Raw genomic sequence first — 17,547 nt, forward strand, 5'->3', positions numbered from 1 at the left:
CCCCCAGCTAACACCCACCCACTTGTGTGCCCCCGTCCTCCTCCTTCATAACATCCCTCATTGTATCCAACACCCTGGCATTGTTTTTGTTGTCTTGGGTCTTGTTGATCGTTTGATAAGTATGCTCACTGATACATTCTGGTCAAATACATAGACATCCACTGCTTTCTGCTGCCCTCTCCTTCCTTGACTGTCCAAAAATAGTGTGTGTGTAAACATGTTTTCCATATTCATCTTTGACTGCAGTGTTTTATGCCTTCCTCTCTTCTCATGAGCAAAGTACACGCCGAGTCCGATTTCACTCCTCATAAATCGTGAGCACTGTTCAATATAGATTGTGGTTCAGAGAATATCAGTCTGAAGACACTTGACTGATAAGGTTAAAGGTCAGATAAGGTTCAATCTAAAAGTAACCCTATTATCGAGCTTTCGCGCGACTTACTTCCTATGGCCCAAAAACGTATCAGCAATGCAAGACATGTAATTCAAGAGTTTTTATCAAAATTTTTATTAAATTGTGTGCAGTGAATGTACATGGTGCACTGTGCACTTAGTGCAAACAAGACTTAATGATCACAGGCAAACCGCACACATCAGAGTACATAGGTCCTTGACAAGATTATTTCACGACAGACGTATACGTTGTACGGAACAGCCAGAGCCTCGCACCAGACATCTGAATAATCAGATCTTAATCAACTGTGATTTCACACATGGCCTTGCACTTCTGTCACGCCTGATATAAGCTGTTATTTATTTCTGAAAAAAAACCGAGTTGAACACAAGGAAAATTTGGCAAATGAATGCTCAGCTTAAAGTAGTATAGATGACAGCTAGCATTTACCTTGTCTAAAGATATAACAGGATCTTACCTCGCTGCAACGGCTCTCTCCTCCTTGCCTGCCACATACCTGTAATAACCCTGTAATCACTGTCACGTAATGTAATAACCCTGTAATCACTGTCATGTACATGTAGTAACCCTGTAATCACTGTCATGTACATGTAGTAACCCTGTAATCACTGTCACGTACATGTAATAACCCTGTAATCCCTCTGTTACATACCTGTAATAACATTGTAATAACTGTCATGTACATGTAATAACCCTGTAATCACTCTGTTACATACATGTAATAACCCTGTAATCACTCTGTTACATACATGTAATAACCCTGTAATCACTCTGTAATACATGTAATAACCCTGTAATCACTCCTTGCATGACAGCTTGAGGACTTACATGAGAGGCTGGATTCCATTCCTTGATGACGTTGCCCTTGACAACGGTTCGAATGTTTTCTAAGCCGTGTACCCACTGCCCCCCAAGTGCTCTTTGTATCATTAATAAAGTAAATGGAGTTTTCTAGTCGTCAGGGTAGCTTGACATTTCGACACTCACCCAGCAAACACTGCACCGTCTGTCTTGTTAGCACACGCTGCATGTCGTTGACATATGGAGGACTTTGGACATGAGTTATTGTAATATAACTATAGACTACATGTCCATACGCTGCATAAAAGACGAAGATGAAATAGTTTAACGTTTTATTTATCATGAGCTAAAATAGGGAATAATTTCTAATAAAGAAAGTGCCTTTCAATGTTAATACATGTATTCTGCTTATACTAAACTGAGCCACACACACATTCGGCTACGAGATAATCTATATATATGTTTATATGTTTGTTGTTCGCTTGACCTGCAAAGTTTTTTCTAACTGTTAAGTATGTCACTTAATCAAATACTTCAGTAACTAATATCTGTGTATATCTATTCTAAGTACTACATATCATCAGTGTCCGCCTGTCGAGAAAGTAGGGTATAGCCTTCTAATTATTAAGTAGATTAACACAGTGGTTCAGTCGGGTACGTCATTAAACGAGTATCTTGGCACACACTGTTTAATACCCACTGTCATAACAATGCACCAAAAACACTCGACATGAAAATCACCAGCTCTCGTTGTCTTGACAACTCACCAACAGTCATGACGAGCGGCTTCCAGTAAACAATCGCAACAGCTCACCAACACCTGATGTCGTCACATGCGCTAATTTACAAGTTCCAAACAACACAACTTTGCATGTTTATCTCATAAGATGGGAATCAAATTTTGCACAAACATTTAATATGTCTACGTGTTCTTTGTTTAGTTTTGTGCGTATGTCGAAAGACACACAGCGAGAGAGAGAGAAAGTGCGAGAGCTGGGGTAACAAAAAAGCGACTAGTTCAACAATGTTTTAATCACTGTCTTTGATGTTTCCAGAATCAAACGTCCGTGCAGACCAAGAGTACCGATGTGTGAGAAGCGATCGTCACACAGTCAGCCTCAGTCTGGCCAGAGTCAAGTCGTTGAGAGAGAACAGGCTTCTAGCTCATCTGTGACGCATGTGTGACATGTGGAGACGTTTGCGTGACTGTAAGCCAAGATGTCTATGTGACATATGTGTGACTGCACGTCTCTGACACGTGTCAGGCCAAGATGTCTGACGAGTATATGTGATGTAACACGTGCTTAACATGTAGCCCCATTCGCCGCAAGTGACAGTCCACACAAAGGGCATGGGACTTCTTGCCTTGTGTCCGACTGTCCGCCTGACCAAAAACTTCCATTTCTGAACATCCGGGGTCTACAAAACTGGAATTCTGTACAGAGTTGTACTCTATGACTGTCATGGACAGAACTTCACGTCTCATTGAAACATTTTGTTGTGCTTTGAGTCGTAATTTATTCAGATTGATGGTTACTTTCTGTTAAATGTTAACACACCTTTTGTGAAACTGTTGGAAAAATAGAAAAAAGAAATTAAAAATCTAAAACTAAGGCGTTTTGCCTCCCGTGATTTTGGTTCTCAAATGTGAGAAGTAAATTATTTTTCTCTTTAAGAGACTTCACAGAAAAGCAAAGTATCGTATCCTTGGCCACCAATGTCTACAGACTGCGGACCTTCATCAATCTGTGTGAAACCTATAGATTGCTTGTAGGGTCAAGTGGTTGCCTTCGTGGCTTAATTACTATACTGGAAGTTTCTTGTTGTGACACTGTCTGTAGTAACCAACACAGAAGACACAAAGAAGACACAGGGAACAAATAGTAAGGATGGAGAGTTTCATAAATCTGCAGAGGAAGAAGAGCAGGTGAACTGACTGTAATCACAACTATTTTTATTAGTGTCAGGAGTAATGCCTGTGGAACAAATATTTTAGAGCACGTTCAAAGGGTTCAATGGTGGGTAGATAGGAAATATGAAAGGGAAGAGAGCTCCACTGTTTAGCAGCACAATAACTAAAAATACTATATGTGTTTGTTCTGGTGACAGGGATAGACACTGTACAGTCATCAGGTAGACATACAGATGTAAAACAGCCAGACAGAGAGCTCTACAAAGCGAAGGAGATTTTTCATGGGCTGGATACAGTGACCGTTTTGTACTGGTGTATACAGAGCGAGGAGGGAAACTGTTTCAAACTGTTCTGACAGCAGGTTTTAAATCCGCAGTGTCATACGGATCTTTATGTTTTACCAAACATTGATGGAAGCTCCATGGAAACTATAAGCAGTTTCCGACAATAGATCATGTTGTCAAACACAGTCCACGATACAAACCGTGTCTCCAGCACCTGTACTTGTACACCGTGAAAACACCACAACGACTCAACGCTCCTTGCCACGCTCACTCTTGCACCACCACTCTTAACACTCAGCAAATGCTTTCCGTTAAAATGTATTGGCGTTCACAATAAAAATACAACTTTTGCGTGTCGAACAAGCGGAATAAGTTCATTCATTGGTCACCTGTACTCTCTGTCAGTCAGTTATCACACAGACAACTGATATCGCTATCAAGAGGGTGTGCCAGTTCTGTCTGCCATAATTATCACACAAATAAAGGAATCACAGCTTAAGCAATCGACTATAATTTAAAAGTAGACTATGTACTTCAGGTGCTAATGAACTGCAATATATGTCCGATTAAAGTGCCAATACACGACTGATGCCTGTGTCCTTGGAGTGTCCATGATCTACATTTACAACAGCGCTTAGCGAGAGTGTCGGACATTTCTGCGGCATTACAATCTTGCAGTTAAATACCAAATGTAATGCTGTCCAAACTATTTTGTGCTACAGGTACATAAGCTGCATTAAAATGTATAAATAGAAATGTAAGCTAAATTTCACCCTCTTCTTCTCTCCCGCTCACTGTCTTACACACACAAACATTTTTCCATCTCCATCACTCTTTCAAAATATTACAGACTGTCAGTCACAGAACGATTCAGACAATTTTTAAACAGTTAATTAGTGAATTTTGCTTCAGAATAAATACAACAACAACATTATTTTGATCACATTTCTCCCTAAATTAAAGTCAGTGTGAGATTTTCGCAATAACCAATACAGTGTGGGTGCTGCAAATAAATTCAAGAATGTCATTGGTGACAAGAGTGTTTTACAAGTGTCAAGTGTCGTGTCGAAAGTGTCATAAGTGTCAAGCACACATGCCTTGCTTCTTACAATGCTTCACATAAATGATGCTGGAGAGACAACAACCACTAAAAACAGAACTGCGCTAAAATGTCTTGTTTTTTTTTTTTTTTTAAACTGCTTCGAACCACAAGATATCACAAACAAAAGTGACAGCTAAAAGTTGGTGTACCTGATAAACACAAGAGGAAACATTTTACGTTAGCTAGCCGTCCTCAAGTCCTGCAGATGTCTACTGAACCCAGTCACTGTCTACTGAATACCGACGAAGTGCGAGATGGGGGGTGCGTTGACCATTAGCTGGCTGTACCTGGCCAGAAAGACACCCAGGCGGTCAGTGTAGGATGCTTGGTGGTAGGACAGGCCGTTAGCCTTGAGAAAACGCTGGACGATGGGCTTGACGTGCAAACACTGCTGGTCTGACAGTCGCGGGAAGAGGTGGTGCTCCACATGACAGCTGCACACAAGTAAAGGCATGACTACGACTTCTGTCTACGGCAACCATTCTAAATTGACCACAGTTCAGTTGTAGTGTGATAATCAAATAAACTTTCCTCAAACACAACGCTAATTGTTGTTTGTAATTAGGAAAAGCAAGTGAATTACAAATGGCAGGCGGAACAGGGCGGGGAAGACTGATGCATTCAGGTTTAGAAATCATTGATTGTAAGCAGTGCATATGGGTATGATCTTAACCTGGACTGATTGTTGATTGTTTGCAGTTTGCAGTTTGCCCACCCTAGACTAAAAAATGACTAGCAGAGACAAAGAAACGCGCACATGTTTAGCTAGAAATTAGGCCAATGAATTAACCCAGGTCTTTTGATCAACTTGATGTAGACTGACCTGCATATAAAATGACTCCTGATCAGCGGTGTGGACTGACTTCTAATAAGAAATATAACAGTTTGGTCATTTTCCCAACCTGATAATGCCGTGGCCAAAGCAGATGTCCAGTATAGGATTACTTGAAAGGTTGAGCACGCCTACGGACATCTGGTACAGGCGTTTTGGTCGATGTCTGGGTGAAAACATTGGAAGCCCGATGTGCTGGAAGATGTTGACGTGGATATAGGGTATCGCTAGGACGGCCCTGCTGACAACCGTGATGGCCAGGGACCCGAGAAGCGTGCAGCCGGCAATAGTCATGGCCATGTAGAGATTAGCAAACAGTCCAAAAGAGGCGATTACCAGAAATCGACAAAGCTGAAACCACCTTCCCCACAGCGTCATCACGGCGACGACAGGGGTGATAATGGGGAGAAGGAGAGGGGCGACAAACAAGTAGAGGAAGGCGGGAAGTAGTGGGGCCTTGAACGTGCTGGAATCACCCAGCCCCATGATATTTGTGTGGGGATGGTGACCCTTTACGTGAATCTCGTAACTAGCATCAGATGGAAAGGTGCCGCATACATCGGAGAAGAAAAATCCCAGCAGACGATTCCACATAGCCGACTGGCAGACGGCCTTGTGAGCGGCAACGTGGCCTCCCTTGATTGCCAGAACTGAGTGACAGCATCCGAGAAGAATGACTCCAGCAGTGAAAATCGGGAAATTTGACGAACTCATGAGAAAAAAACTAAGCACAGCGCCAATGACGCCAGACAAAAGGATGCAGCTGTCGACTCCATACGACTGCCACCAAGAGAGCTCCGCGATGACTTTCTCAACCTCGTCCTTCAGTGCTGAGAAGTTGGGTAACTCTGTCAAATCGACGTTGTGATAGAACACTCCATTTTCGTAACTTATCTTCCCAATTCTAGGATGGACCGAGTCGGGGGCGACACAATAATCATCAGTGTCCTGCCTGGGCTTTACGACTGCTGCTGAAGACATGGCGATGGTACTCTAAGGCGTTCTTCTGGAAATAAAAATTTAAAGTTATGATTACAATGAAACTGACAGGAGTTTCTTGTTAATTTAATTTCAAAGTAATACTTACAACGTTTAGTTTACGTAACAGATCGTTTTATAAATTAAAAAACTCTATAATCTGCATGCAGAAGTACTGCAAAGGTTTACGATAGCTATTATGCTGTGCACCCGCATTAGGCACTTGATACAATGGCTACACCTGTGTCATACCGGTATTATAGGTATGGGTGATAAAGCTACAAGTTATAAATATGCATGTATCTATTTACCTTCAGGATATTTTCAGTAGCATACGTAATAATTATGTTTAACAATAGGTCAAGCTCACATGGAATAGTGCACACCCTCCTCTCTCTAGTTATAGCTCGATCGCTAGGATTAATTAAAGCAACGATCGAATAAGAGCAACAACTGTACATAGCAGTTCATAGTACCTGTCAATCAAAAGCATTTCAAAGCTGTCGAGTTTCACGTAGCGTGTATGCACCAGAGAGCTTAGTCATCAAGTACAAAGGTACCTTTCAGCTGAATGAGGCAACACTCATTTTAATCCTGGTTTGTTGCCCTCTGACGTCGATGTAGATGTTTTCATCGGGCTATTTATTAAATTCGTCTTTAACTGGATGATCTGCAGTCACATATCCACAACACTGTGGTCACACAGCGTTTTCGAGTACATCTTTATTCACCGAAACAGCACTAATCCTAATTATCATTTACTTTAATGAGACAACCATTGGTCACATTGATGAGAGTAGGCTCCCCTGCACCTTCCCAAACAAAGATGGAGGCTTGCAAGTCTGTAGAACGGGAAGTGGATAAGCTGCTTACCAAATATTTTTCTTTGCGTGAACACGGACAGCGATCGCTGGAAGAATTGATCAATTCCATTCAAAGTATTAAGCGAGAGCTCGAAGAAGGTATGTTTTGCTGCAAAATTGATGTAGACTTTTCATTACGCCACAAGCCAAAGTTGTAAAGCTTTCTTTCTTCGTGAAAGGAGGGTCGGTATAATAAAGACTGAATGTTTTATGCATTCGCGAAGCAGAAGAAACTGTCGCTCTGGCAAACACAATCACTATGATCTTTAAATCGTCAATGACAATAAGGCATGCTATATCAAGAATATAACTAGACCATGGGAAATCTATTTACTAATACTATTAACAGTAACATGGGTAAATACGTAATAAAATTATTTATGATGATCAGGAGTATGAGGAATAGTGCGTTCTTTGTTTGAAGCTCATAATTTAAAGTATGATTAGTCTAATGCTCAAGTGCTTATTTCTGTTTTTCTTTTAATCGTTTACAGCACCAACAGATCATCATCTGTCTGCTGCACAGGTTCTGACACTGAATCAGTGCCTCAGGCGCATTAGAGATGGTGTGTCGTCTGTTAGTAGTGAACATAAGGACTTACATGGATCAGTCTCCAAAATTGGCAAGACTATAGACAGGGTATATATTGTGTTTCTTTGGGACAAATGTATAGAGCCCAACCTGTATATCACATGATGTGCAAATGAAGGCCATGACCCTTATGGTAGACAAACAACTGGCAAGTCCTATATCACTTGGTATTTACAACAGAAGATCTTTGCTTTAATAGGAATGAGTATTTTGACATTCTAACATACAAGAAAATTAGGGAATTTCTCAAGGAAACTTTATGTTCATCAGACAACTTGTTTCAAAGAGCATAATACTTGTGTGATACAAACCTGATAGAAGGCAAAGAAACTAAACTTTAACTTTTTATTTAATAGTAATATCTAAAAAAATAAGTTGGAAAAGAACAGTAGAGAGCAAGGCAAAGGAAGTCTGAACTACATGGGCCCAACTAAAGGGGGCTGTCCAAAACCAGGTCCGCTGGCAAGGTGTTGTTGCAGCCCTATGCTCCTCAAGAAGTAACAAGGACAAAACTAAAACTCTAAAAATAAGATAAATAACTATAAGCATATAATGAGCAATTGGAAATATATTTAAAGTTTACTGTTCTGCTCACTTCTCATTTCATCTTTATTCATACACTTTTTTCATGTTTGTCACTGTGTGATATGCTTGCTGATTCTTCTTTGGTTAACTTCTGGCTTATTTGTTGTCTTATGTGCATAGCACTTTAAGTTCACCAAACTATGGGGAAATGAACTTTACAAATTCAAAATTTAAAATATTATTGTTACTGAACTAGCTGCAATCAATTGAAAATATACCTGACTGGTCACTGCCCTGGTTCTTGGTAAAATAAATTAGAAAATAGTTTGGAAAGAAAAATTGGGATAATTAAAATGTACATAATGTACAATGATATTGTAATATTATGAGAAAAATATATAAACATAAACAGAGTTTGATGTAAAAGTGTTTAGTTATAAGAAAGAAAAATACTGGAAGTACAGAAATCATTGATTGTAAGCAGTGCATGATCTTAACCTGGACTGACTGATTGTTGATTGTCTTGCATTTTACACTGAGTCAGAGTACATCAAAGTGACATAGAATGACCCTGTTAGTGCAAGCTCTTAAGGAAGAAGGTAAAAATATATATTAAAGATTCTATCAAAAGGATGTAGAGTGGCCCTTTTAATAAGTGTCTGATGTTTTGAGGAATGAATTACTCTAAACTGAATTGAAACAGAATGAATATAAGCATCTGTTTATTTGTGAACATACAGCTTTTACTGGTAAGCTTATTTAGAGTTTTCTGGTGAACTTAAAGACATTCTCATCTCTAAATACAGGCTTTAGGGATTCTTTTAAATGTTGAAGTAAGACCCTAAAAATATCGTACATTCAAGCCACGTCGGGCTTTATCAAGTAATTCTTAGTTGAAGATGAGGAATTTTGCTGGTTTCCGAAGATTAATGAGCATTTGACGAAGTAACCTGAGTGCACGGAATTCCAGAAGTGTGATGCTTCTTTGGCCAAAACAATGGCTGACTCAATCGCAAGCTGTGGATATCACAACAGAATCAGGGTTATTTAAGTATTTAATGCTCAGCCATACAGTTCAAGAAAGACTGCCAGCATCGAAATGTGAAAGCATGTACAGTATTATTATTTCATGATCAAAATAATCCGATTAAGATTTTGATGAGATGACATCCTGGAGATCGTCAATGACATACAAGTGGACTTAGTAATTACAAATCAGGGGCACAATGTCACACCTATATTGCAAGTATATCTTGCCCTTCATTTTTATGCAACAGGTGCCTTTCAGAATGTGTGTGGTGTGTGTGTGTGGTCTGTGTGTGTGTGAAGTAATTTCAACTTTGTTCTGCATCAATTTCTAATGGTCGGATCATGCTTTATACAAATCTAATGAGATCTATGTTGTAAAATTTATGTGGCAGGTAGTACTAAAAGATAATTCAATTTATTATTTAAGAATAATTTTTTTGAACCTTTGAGTTGCTCTCTCTTTCTGATCCTTTTTGTCTCTCACAGACAAAGTTTTCAGATAGAGGTGCATCAGCAAAGGTGAAATAACAGTAGAAATCGTGAAACTTAGTGGTATTGTTGTCATAATTAATGCGACTTTTGAATCTGAAAATATGGGTTAGAATCTCTTTCATTCTTTTTTTCCTAAGTAGATATTTAAGTAAGTAGATATTTAAGTAAGAATCATCTCAGATGTATTTTACTAGCGCTACTCCACAAATTATTTAAACAAGGGTACTGTGAGAGAGAATAGTTGAGTTGTTAGAGAGGCATACCTGTTCAATATCCATATAGCTCAGCAAAATTCCCCTAGTCAACCCAGCTAGCGGGAATGGGTACCTGACTCCATAGAGAGTTGGAGAAGGTAAGGCAGCAAGGGAAAGGAGATGAGCACCTCCCTCACTTAGAAGCTTGCCCTGAGAAAATTGAGGTCTCCCAAACCACATTACCTAACAGCAACTTTTATTTTTACAATAAGGAGAGAGAATTTCACATTAATCACAGTTTACATGCTGTGAGAGTAACTAGCAGTTGAATGACTTCTTAACAGGAAGATCTCTGAACCACAATATAATGTAGAAAAACATTTAGTGAAATTATTTCTCCATTGAAGGTAAATATTTATTGTAATTTATAAACACAAGACTTGAAGATCAAGCATATGTGATACATAGTGTAAAGGGGATGGGAGGGTAAACTGGCACAAAATATTGCATCGATGTCTACACCCTAAAACAAACTGAGCAATTGGCGCCTAGCTGTCCTCCATGCTTGTTTTGAGGAGGTAACATGGACCATCATGATCCTTTTACCATGATCCTTTGTGTTGCATTTGTGGCTTTATGATCAACTATTTACTTATTAATGGTTAAAATACTTAAATAAAAGAAACATGTGGCCATGTAATCAAATATACATTAGATTGCAAAAACACCAAAGAGAGTATTATTTTATTGATGTTTCAAATGCATAAACAGTTCTTGATTCTGCATAATTGTGTCAAACAAGTGTAATTAACATTTGTACAGATTCTTATTTTAATATTCCTGGATGTTTGGATTGGATTTTTCACAGAATTTTGTATCAGACTTCTCCGCTGTGCTGACTGATGGGGCATGTGAAGGCGAGGCAAACAGACAATTGTTGAATGAAGTCATTTGTGAACATTTCCTGCGTCAAGGCATGCTGGACATTGCTGAAGCTCTCAATCAAGTAAGGGATCAAAGTAGCTATTAAACTTAAATAAGTTTGAAACTGCACAGTTTACTTCCTATGCTACCATAGTTTTATTTAACTGTTTGTCGATGGCTTTGTATCAGAAGTATGATCTGTTTTTCTGAGTATTTCAGAATAAAGATTTTGCAAAGTAAATTGCATGATTTATAAGTCATTGTTGATGGTAAACATGTTCCAGTCTCTTAAATTACCTTTTAAACTTTTTAGGGAGATAAAAATAAATAACAGGCCTTCTCATTTTTAATTCTGTTATGAAAATGTAATACCATTCTAATTTCTCAGGTATATAATAGCTAATATGTCATCATTTTTATCCTTTTTTTAATGTATATATTTCCAGTGCAGTATCTTGTCATTAAAAATCATTTGAGCATTCTCCTTTTCTGTGATTTTTTTGTCATCTTTTATTTTTCATTGCTGTTACATGTGTTTTTATGTACAGTCCTTTCCATTTACAGGATGCAGGTCTAAACCTTTCACATGAAAGGAAAGAACCATTTTTGGAACTTCACCGTGTTTTAGAAGCCCTGAAAAACAAAGACCTGATTCCAGCATTAAAGTGAGTTAGCCATGTTTTTCGTTTTTTCCATACAGCAGAGGAGTTTAAAATAAAATTTTAGATATAGTTTCCTAGCAAGGGTATTTTTAAAATTATAGAAAGGTTTTAAAGGAGATTTTTAAACGTCATATATATGTTTTGAATATTCCAGATGAGTGGGATGTGAACAGGGTGAAATTAAACAATGGAGTTGTTATGTAATTTTTACTTTAAAGTGTTCTGGAATAAAAAATAATGTCCCCTGATAATAAGCAATTACTTCAACTATGAGATGTTGCTTCAGGTGGGCGGAAGATCACCGTGAGCAGCTGGGAGAACAGAACAGCTCATTAGAATTCAAACTTCATCAGCTACAGTTTATTAACCTCATTAGACAGGGCCATTCCCATCAGAAAGAAGCACTTTTATATGCCAGAAACTTTGCACCTTTTGCCAGTGACCATCAACGAGGTAATTCTGTCTTAAAAGAACATTTTGATATAAAACATTAAAAGGAAAAAACTGTTTTATGTAGGTTTCTCTGCTTATTGTTACCTCTGATTTGCAAGCAATGGTAGGGGTGTTGATTAGCAGTTTTTGTATATCTATACACATAAATAAATTGAAGATTATGAATGCTTTTTATAGATATGAAAAATATTAAGTACCATTTATAATCTTTTATGCTGGTTTTTATTTTGATTTACATCACAGAACTTTTATTTCGATATAGAGAACCAGTTGGTTTGGGTAGTGTGTGTGTGTGCACACTTATATACCTATTTGCATAAATCTGTCTTTGTGTGTATTGTCTTTCAGAGCTACAAAGACTAATGGGAAGCCTTCTGTACCTTCGTCAGGGCATTGAACATTCACCTTATGCTCACTTTCTGCAACCAATCTACTGGCAAGAAATTTGTGATGTCTTTACCAAAGATGCTTGCCGTCTTATGGGTCTTTCAGTCCAAAGCCCACTCACTGTCTGGTATGTCATTCTGATAATTCTTTTGTATATGATAGGCAGGTGATAGAAGTGAAAAACATTATCACTCAAAATAAAGGTGGATGATAGACTTCAAATAATTGTCATAGCCTGAGACAGCTTTGTTGTGCAGACTCTAAACTCTCTTACCGGAAGCTTCATGGTTCCTTTACTTTCATTTTTTAATTTTTTTTTTTATTTATTATGTGTATTTCTTGTAAGAGCCTAAAGATGTTCAATTATTCCTTTATACCATCGTGTGATCTAGTAATTTTAGTGTTGTGTTTCTTGATATTATACTATTAGTGCGAAGAGAAGGAACAAAGGGAATGAATTAGTGTATGTTGTGAGAGATAACCTTTCCTTTTCTGCCTCTCAGTATTCAGGCAGGATGCCGGGCACTGCCACCTCTGCTTAGCATCCGACAAGTGATGAAGGAACGTTTAGTTCCTGGAGTGTGGTCTAATAAGGATGAACTGCCGGTCAGTTTTCTTATTATCGTGTACAGGTACATGTATTGGTGATGACTAGTAAAATCATTATTGGTTAGTGCATTTAACTGCCAGAATCATCTTTTGAAGAACTCTGACTGCTTTGACTTCTGACCTCATATATTTTGGCTGTTTGAAAAATAAAACTGCAGTGTTAAAGACAAATCCATTTGTGTAAGGAGAAGCAAATATAATACAGTATTATATATGTGTGTGTAATAATGTGTCATAGTACTTATAATAGTAAGAGTGAAACTTTAATTTTGAATGGCCAAAAACAGTAATTAATGGACTTTTTGAAATTTTAGTAAATACTAGAAGAGCACAGTTTGTTAGATGGATTGCTAGATTATATGATTATATTGTTACCATTTGCCATCAGTAGGTAGCAAGTGAAACTAAGTGACTTATTTATAATCTTGACATCAGTTGTAAAGATCCAAAATTGGCAAAGTTTAAAGTTGCTGTCCTTGTTTGAAATTAGTTCTAACTTATTTCGGACTTGAATTATGATTTTTTCCTTCCATAAAATCCTTTGTCATAATTCTGAATGATGTGGTTAATATTGATCACAGGTGGAGATAGACCTGGGACATGAGTACCACTTTCATTCCATCTTTGCTTGCCCCATCCTCCGACAGCAAAGCACCGAGAATAACCCTCCCATGCGCTTGGTGTGTGGACATGTCATTTCAAAGGAAGCTTTGAACAAACTCTCAAACATGAACAAGTAAGTATTTTTATATTGGTCGATGTCAGTATGTTAGAGACTGACAAACTTCAGTAGAGACTATTTTTATCTCACTTTAAAATGCATCATTTGTTAGTGTAACATCTGTAACAGCTTCAGATCCTCGTATGGGATGCATCATGGACATCTTTGTTATTTGTCTTTAATGTTTATGTTACAGATGTTCTTGATGTCTATTTTCAGAGTGAAGTGTCCCTACTGTCCTGTGGAGCAAGTTCCCTCTGATGCCAAACAGATCATTTTTTGAAAGACACCTCAGTATGATCACAGCACAGATGATGAGCAGATAGGAACACCTTGAAGAAGGGGAGGCTAAAAGCTTACTTTGAAAGTGTCTGCTGTGATAAAATGAAAAACATTTTTTTCTTCATAATGATCGCAGATGCTATTCTTCATTTAAGAATTTGAACACTGCTAAACATGTCGCTCAGTTTGAGAACTACATGAGAAGCTCCCAGACATTATTAAAACATTGAGAGTACATCATATTTATTCTGTGCTGTTCAAAGTGACAGCAATTTATCAAGAAAAATAGTACACATTAAGTGCCGGCAGAAAAAAAAAATTCTAAATGTCAATAAAATCTTTTCTGTAGCTCTAATCTTAAAGTCTCTTTCAGTTATCTTTGCATGGCTGTGCGCTTTGAGTGTATGTGGAAGGTTGATGTTCGTGTTAATGGTGGTCGGAATCAGTTTAAAGATGGATATACAGTGTTCGGAATTTTCATTTCAGATTTTGTCTCATGATAATTTTGATGGCAGACCTTGTAAAAACTATAATTGACAAAGCATGGCCTGTATTATTAAAGGTGTATCCGTAAGTGGATGAGTGAGCAGCAGGTGTGCAAGCAAGCAATGGTGTACACACACACTTGTGTAACGTGTAATAATTGTGGGCTTTGCTTAAATGTGGAGCGATGGAGCAGATTTTTTATAAACTGCCCCAAAACCTATAAAAGATTTAAAAAAAAAAAAGGCATTTTCAAGGTAGGGGGAAAACAGAAATCCCTATAGGCAAAGAAAATTTTATCTTAAAATTTGTTTAGAGTTTGTAATAGAGCTGAAAGTTCATGGCAACTCTTATAGTTCATTCTCGCTCCCTTTGCTCTTTCTAAAACATCACTTGAGCAAACGTTTTAAATGATCAAGCAGACACAAAAAGAATACATCTCTGGTTTTTCTCTTTTTTAATGTAGCCAACTATCAGTTTTAAAAAATGGATCTTAACATCTCGGAAGCTGGGACAACGGCACACTCCATGTTTATACGGAAAGGAAGCTTGCGCTGTCTACTAAGCGAGATAGTAGAACAAAGCAACTGCCACTAACAAAACAACACATATCACTTTATGACGAACTTCATCAGAAACCTTGAGTTTGGTATCGTGAGACTGTCTGTTTCTCGCCTTCAGGTGGAGCTTGGCGGCCCCCTCGTGATCATCTGTGATCTGGTGAACCGAGACCTCGGTTTCGTGAACCTGGTTTTCGGGTTGGTGCAGAGTATTCGCGGCCAGCTTTGTATGCGAGTCTGCAGATGATGATGCTCCTCGCACGTATCGTACACCGTGCAACACAGCAAACACAACAGTTACAACAATACCAATACACAATGCAAACACAGCAAAAGCCACATCAAGACCTGCATGCTGAAAGAAGTTCAAATCTATTGAACGGGGTCGAAGGTGAACCCCGCCGTATTTAATAACGCGTTCTATCGCCATGGCCGCACGCTCGCATGGCGTTTCCGGTCTGTTCTTGAATAAGTAAGATGCCATTTTCATACGTTTGGACAATCCTTTGTCAGCCAACATAGAGTTAATGGTTGAGGAGATCTTGTCAGCAGACACAGCCAGAAAGTCCAACATATGACCAACACCAAACTCGTTCACTCGGGTGCCAGTTCCAACTGTGTGTGAGTGGAAAGGTGTACACAGAATGGGCACCCCGTGGTACAGTGCTTCGAAAAATCCATTTTTACCGCAATGCGATACAAACAAGCGAACTTTTGGATGTCCCAGGGCATCGTTCTGTGGAAACCAGCTTGCGATCTGCACGTGTCCCAGCCTGGTGACACTTGTAGAGGCGTTCAGTCGCAACAGCACGCGGGCGTCCACGTGTCTGAAGGCCAGCAACAATTTCTCCTCTACTTGCGAGGTTGGGTTCAGAAGCTGAGATCCGAAAGACACGACCACCACTCCTCTATCATCAGCACCATCAAAAAACCTTTGTAAAGGTCCCGGCAGAGGTTTACCCGGTGCCGCCGTCAGCCCGCCGACTTGGACAAAATTTGGAAAGTTCGCTTTGGGGTAGTCCAAGATGTAGTCAGAGTTTTCCAGAAACAAAACGGCTCTCCTGAAAAGAACACCATAATCCACTTTGCTCAGCTTTGCCCCCAAGGTGTTTCCCTGGCGAAAGGTAGCGGCTAGGGAGGCGTCGGCCCAAGCCTTCGAGAAGTATGAAAGAAATTAGTGAGGCGCTGCGTGAAGGACATGCTGCCTGGCAAAGCGGAGTCCGAACTGGGGTAGTAGTTGACGGGGAGTGGGCCGCCGCTGTCCAGCGGACTGATGTCGCTGCCGACAAGGCCGACGGGCACGGCGAGAAATGCAGGGACCAGGGCCAAGCAATGCGCGGATGGGTCTCCGTCCAGCAGGACCAGGTCTGGCTTGAACTTCTTGAGGCCCTCCAGGTCATCTCGAGCCTCCAAGTAGCTCTGACACACGTGACCCAGGACATCACGTACAGGCCTGGCGGATGGTCTCGCCGCCACGTTACCGCCACGGACAGCCTCCATTATGGAGTCGAGGCTATCCAGTACGGCCGCCACTGTCGGGTCGACGCGGAACACCTGTACCTGGATGTCATCGGTTGGCGCTGGTTCTGTGCAGCGTCTGATCTTGAAGTATGAGGGAACGTACAAGAGTACCTACAGACAGCAAAACAGCGTCGACTAGGAGTTCACCTCTCAAACTTTTACACGAGTCATAAATAATACTAACTACATATAGTCAAATATTCCACTATGATTTCGTAGGTGAGGAAGGAAGAAAGAAAGAGGGAAACGCCTTTTCAAAATTTTGACAGCTAGTCGCCTGACAACTTTGTAAGTTTTTGAAAACTCTCACACATAGAAAAGATGCATCGGTACCACTGAGCATGGGTGAGCTCACCTGATGGCCTTGGGACAGGAGCTGGCGGCCAACACCGACCATCTGGCGACAGTGACCAGTCTCTGGCAGCGGGATGAGCGTCACACGGTAGGCGCTGACACCGCTCCTCCTTGTCACCAGCAAAGGCAGCAGACACAGGACCAGCAGCCACCGCCACCACCACCACCGCCCAGCCATCTTGACCTGCAGCGGACAAACTTGTTGAGGACAGAAGAGATGGAGCGAAGACAATGGCGACGACCAGAGCTACCTGTCTACCGTATCTCTACATAGAAAGGATCGAATAAGTGGGAAAACTTCCTTTGTGACCTTTGAGTACCTTCGTGCAGTCACTGAGGTCAGGTAATGACATTACTTAGCACAGAGTCAAGTCAGTGATAACATCAGAAGCACAACCAAGGTAATGATAACATTACTTGACATAGTCTGCCTGGAAAATAATGTTATTTCTAAGGTGAAAGGCTTGTCATAGTAATGATAGCATTACTTCACACAATGGATGCGACAATAATAATATTAGCACATTTGATAGGACAGTAATTATAACTTAGCAAACACATTAACATTTTTA

General features: G+C 39.7%; 4 protein-coding genes across 10 annotated transcripts in view; 2 read left to right on the forward strand and 2 right to left on the reverse strand.

Annotated features, from left to right (window-relative positions):
- LOC112564779 (PDF receptor-like) overlaps positions 1–2,829 on the forward strand; it is a 52,755-nt gene extending 49,926 nt beyond the window's left edge. For all 4 annotated transcript variants that reach the window (XM_025239848.1, XM_025239851.1, XM_025239849.1 and 1 more), the window contains one exon: positions 2,272–2,829. In XM_025239848.1, the coding sequence (XP_025095633.1) occupies positions 2,272–2,401 (130 nt within the window). In that variant the 3' untranslated portion in view covers positions 2,402–2,829. The remainder of the gene's footprint in view (positions 1–2,271) is intronic.
- Positions 2,830–3,712: 883 nt separating this feature from the next.
- Positions 3,713–7,101, reverse strand: LOC112564402 (fatty acid desaturase 6-like). Of its 4 annotated transcripts, none has more exons than XM_025239185.1 (3): positions 6,885–7,101; positions 5,417–6,352; positions 3,713–4,948 (listed from the first exon to the last, which is right to left on the reverse strand). In XM_025239185.1, the coding sequence occupies exons 2-3, from the start codon at positions 6,325–6,327 to the stop codon at positions 4,744–4,746; spliced, it is 1,116 nt and encodes a 371-aa protein (XP_025094970.1). In that variant the 5' UTR covers positions 6,328–6,352; positions 6,885–7,101; the 3' UTR covers positions 3,713–4,743. The 4 variants fall into 4 exon arrangements, with proteins under 4 accessions (XP_025094970.1, XP_025094969.1, XP_025094971.1 ...); XM_025239184.1 differs by having other exon boundaries at positions 6,801–7,101; XM_025239186.1 differs by lacking the exon at positions 6,885–7,101 and adding an exon at positions 6,434–6,539.
- A 19-nt stretch (positions 7,102–7,120) lies between these two features.
- On the forward strand, positions 7,121–14,419 carry LOC112564401 (protein RMD5 homolog A-like). The gene is made up of 9 exons (XM_025239183.1): positions 7,121–7,286; positions 7,682–7,827; positions 10,888–11,025; positions 11,508–11,608; positions 11,892–12,058; positions 12,407–12,572; positions 12,949–13,051; positions 13,636–13,790; positions 13,995–14,419. Exons 1-9 carry the CDS (start codon positions 7,151–7,153, stop codon positions 14,056–14,058), a joined length of 1,176 nt encoding a protein of 391 aa, XP_025094968.1. The 5' UTR covers positions 7,121–7,150; the 3' UTR covers positions 14,059–14,419.
- Positions 14,420–14,980: 561 nt separating this feature from the next.
- Positions 14,981–17,153, reverse strand: LOC112564838 (UDP-glucuronosyltransferase 1-8-like). Its single transcript, XM_025239911.1, has 3 exons — positions 16,977–17,153; positions 16,463–16,732; positions 14,981–16,274 (listed from the first exon to the last, which is right to left on the reverse strand). The coding sequence occupies exons 1-3, from the start codon at positions 17,151–17,153 to the stop codon at positions 15,102–15,104; spliced, it is 1,620 nt and encodes a 539-aa protein (XP_025095696.1). The 3' UTR covers positions 14,981–15,101.
- Positions 17,154–17,547: the final 394 nt, after the last annotated feature.

The sequence above is a fragment of the Pomacea canaliculata genome, linkage group LG5 (assembly GCF_003073045.1).
Source record: "Pomacea canaliculata isolate SZHN2017 linkage group LG5, ASM307304v1, whole genome shotgun sequence".
Taxonomy (NCBI): Eukaryota; Metazoa; Mollusca; class Gastropoda; order Architaenioglossa; family Ampullariidae; genus Pomacea; species Pomacea canaliculata.

What these genes read in the sequence shown, in the direction of transcription:
- LOC112564402 (XM_025239185.1), bottom strand. Translation starts at nt 6,327, where the DNA reads ATGTCTTCAGCAGCAGTCGTAAAGCCCAGGCAGGACACTGATGATTAT. An exon ending in TTTGGCCACGGCATTATCAG is followed by an intron (nt 4,949 to 5,416) that starts GTTGGGAAAATG and finishes ACTTGTGTGCAG; the next exon opens with CTGTCATGTGGAGCACCACC.
- LOC112564401 (XM_025239183.1), top strand. Translation starts at nt 7,151, where the DNA reads ATGGAGGCTTGCAAGTCTGTAGAACGGGAAGTGGATAAGCTGCTTACC. An exon ending in TAAGCGAGAGCTCGAAGAAG is followed by an intron (nt 7,287 to 7,681) that starts GTATGTTTTGCT and finishes AATCGTTTACAG; the next exon opens with CACCAACAGATCATCATCTG. An exon ending in CAAAGCCCACTCACTGTCTG is followed by an intron (nt 12,573 to 12,948) that starts GTATGTCATTCT and finishes TCTGCCTCTCAG; the next exon opens with TATTCAGGCAGGATGCCGGG.
- LOC112564838 (XM_025239911.1), bottom strand. Translation starts at nt 17,153, where the DNA reads ATGGCTGGGCGGTGGTGGTGGTGGCGGTGGCTGCTGGTCCTGTGTCTG. An exon ending in TCCTGTCCCAAGGCCATCAG is followed by an intron (nt 16,733 to 16,976) that starts GTGAGCTCACCC and finishes TGCTGTCTGTAG; the next exon opens with GTACTCTTGTACGTTCCCTC. An exon ending in AGAAGTTCAAGCCAGACCTG is followed by an intron (nt 16,275 to 16,462) that starts GTCCTGCTGGAC and finishes GCGCCTCACTAA; the next exon opens with TTTCTTTCATACTTCTCGAA.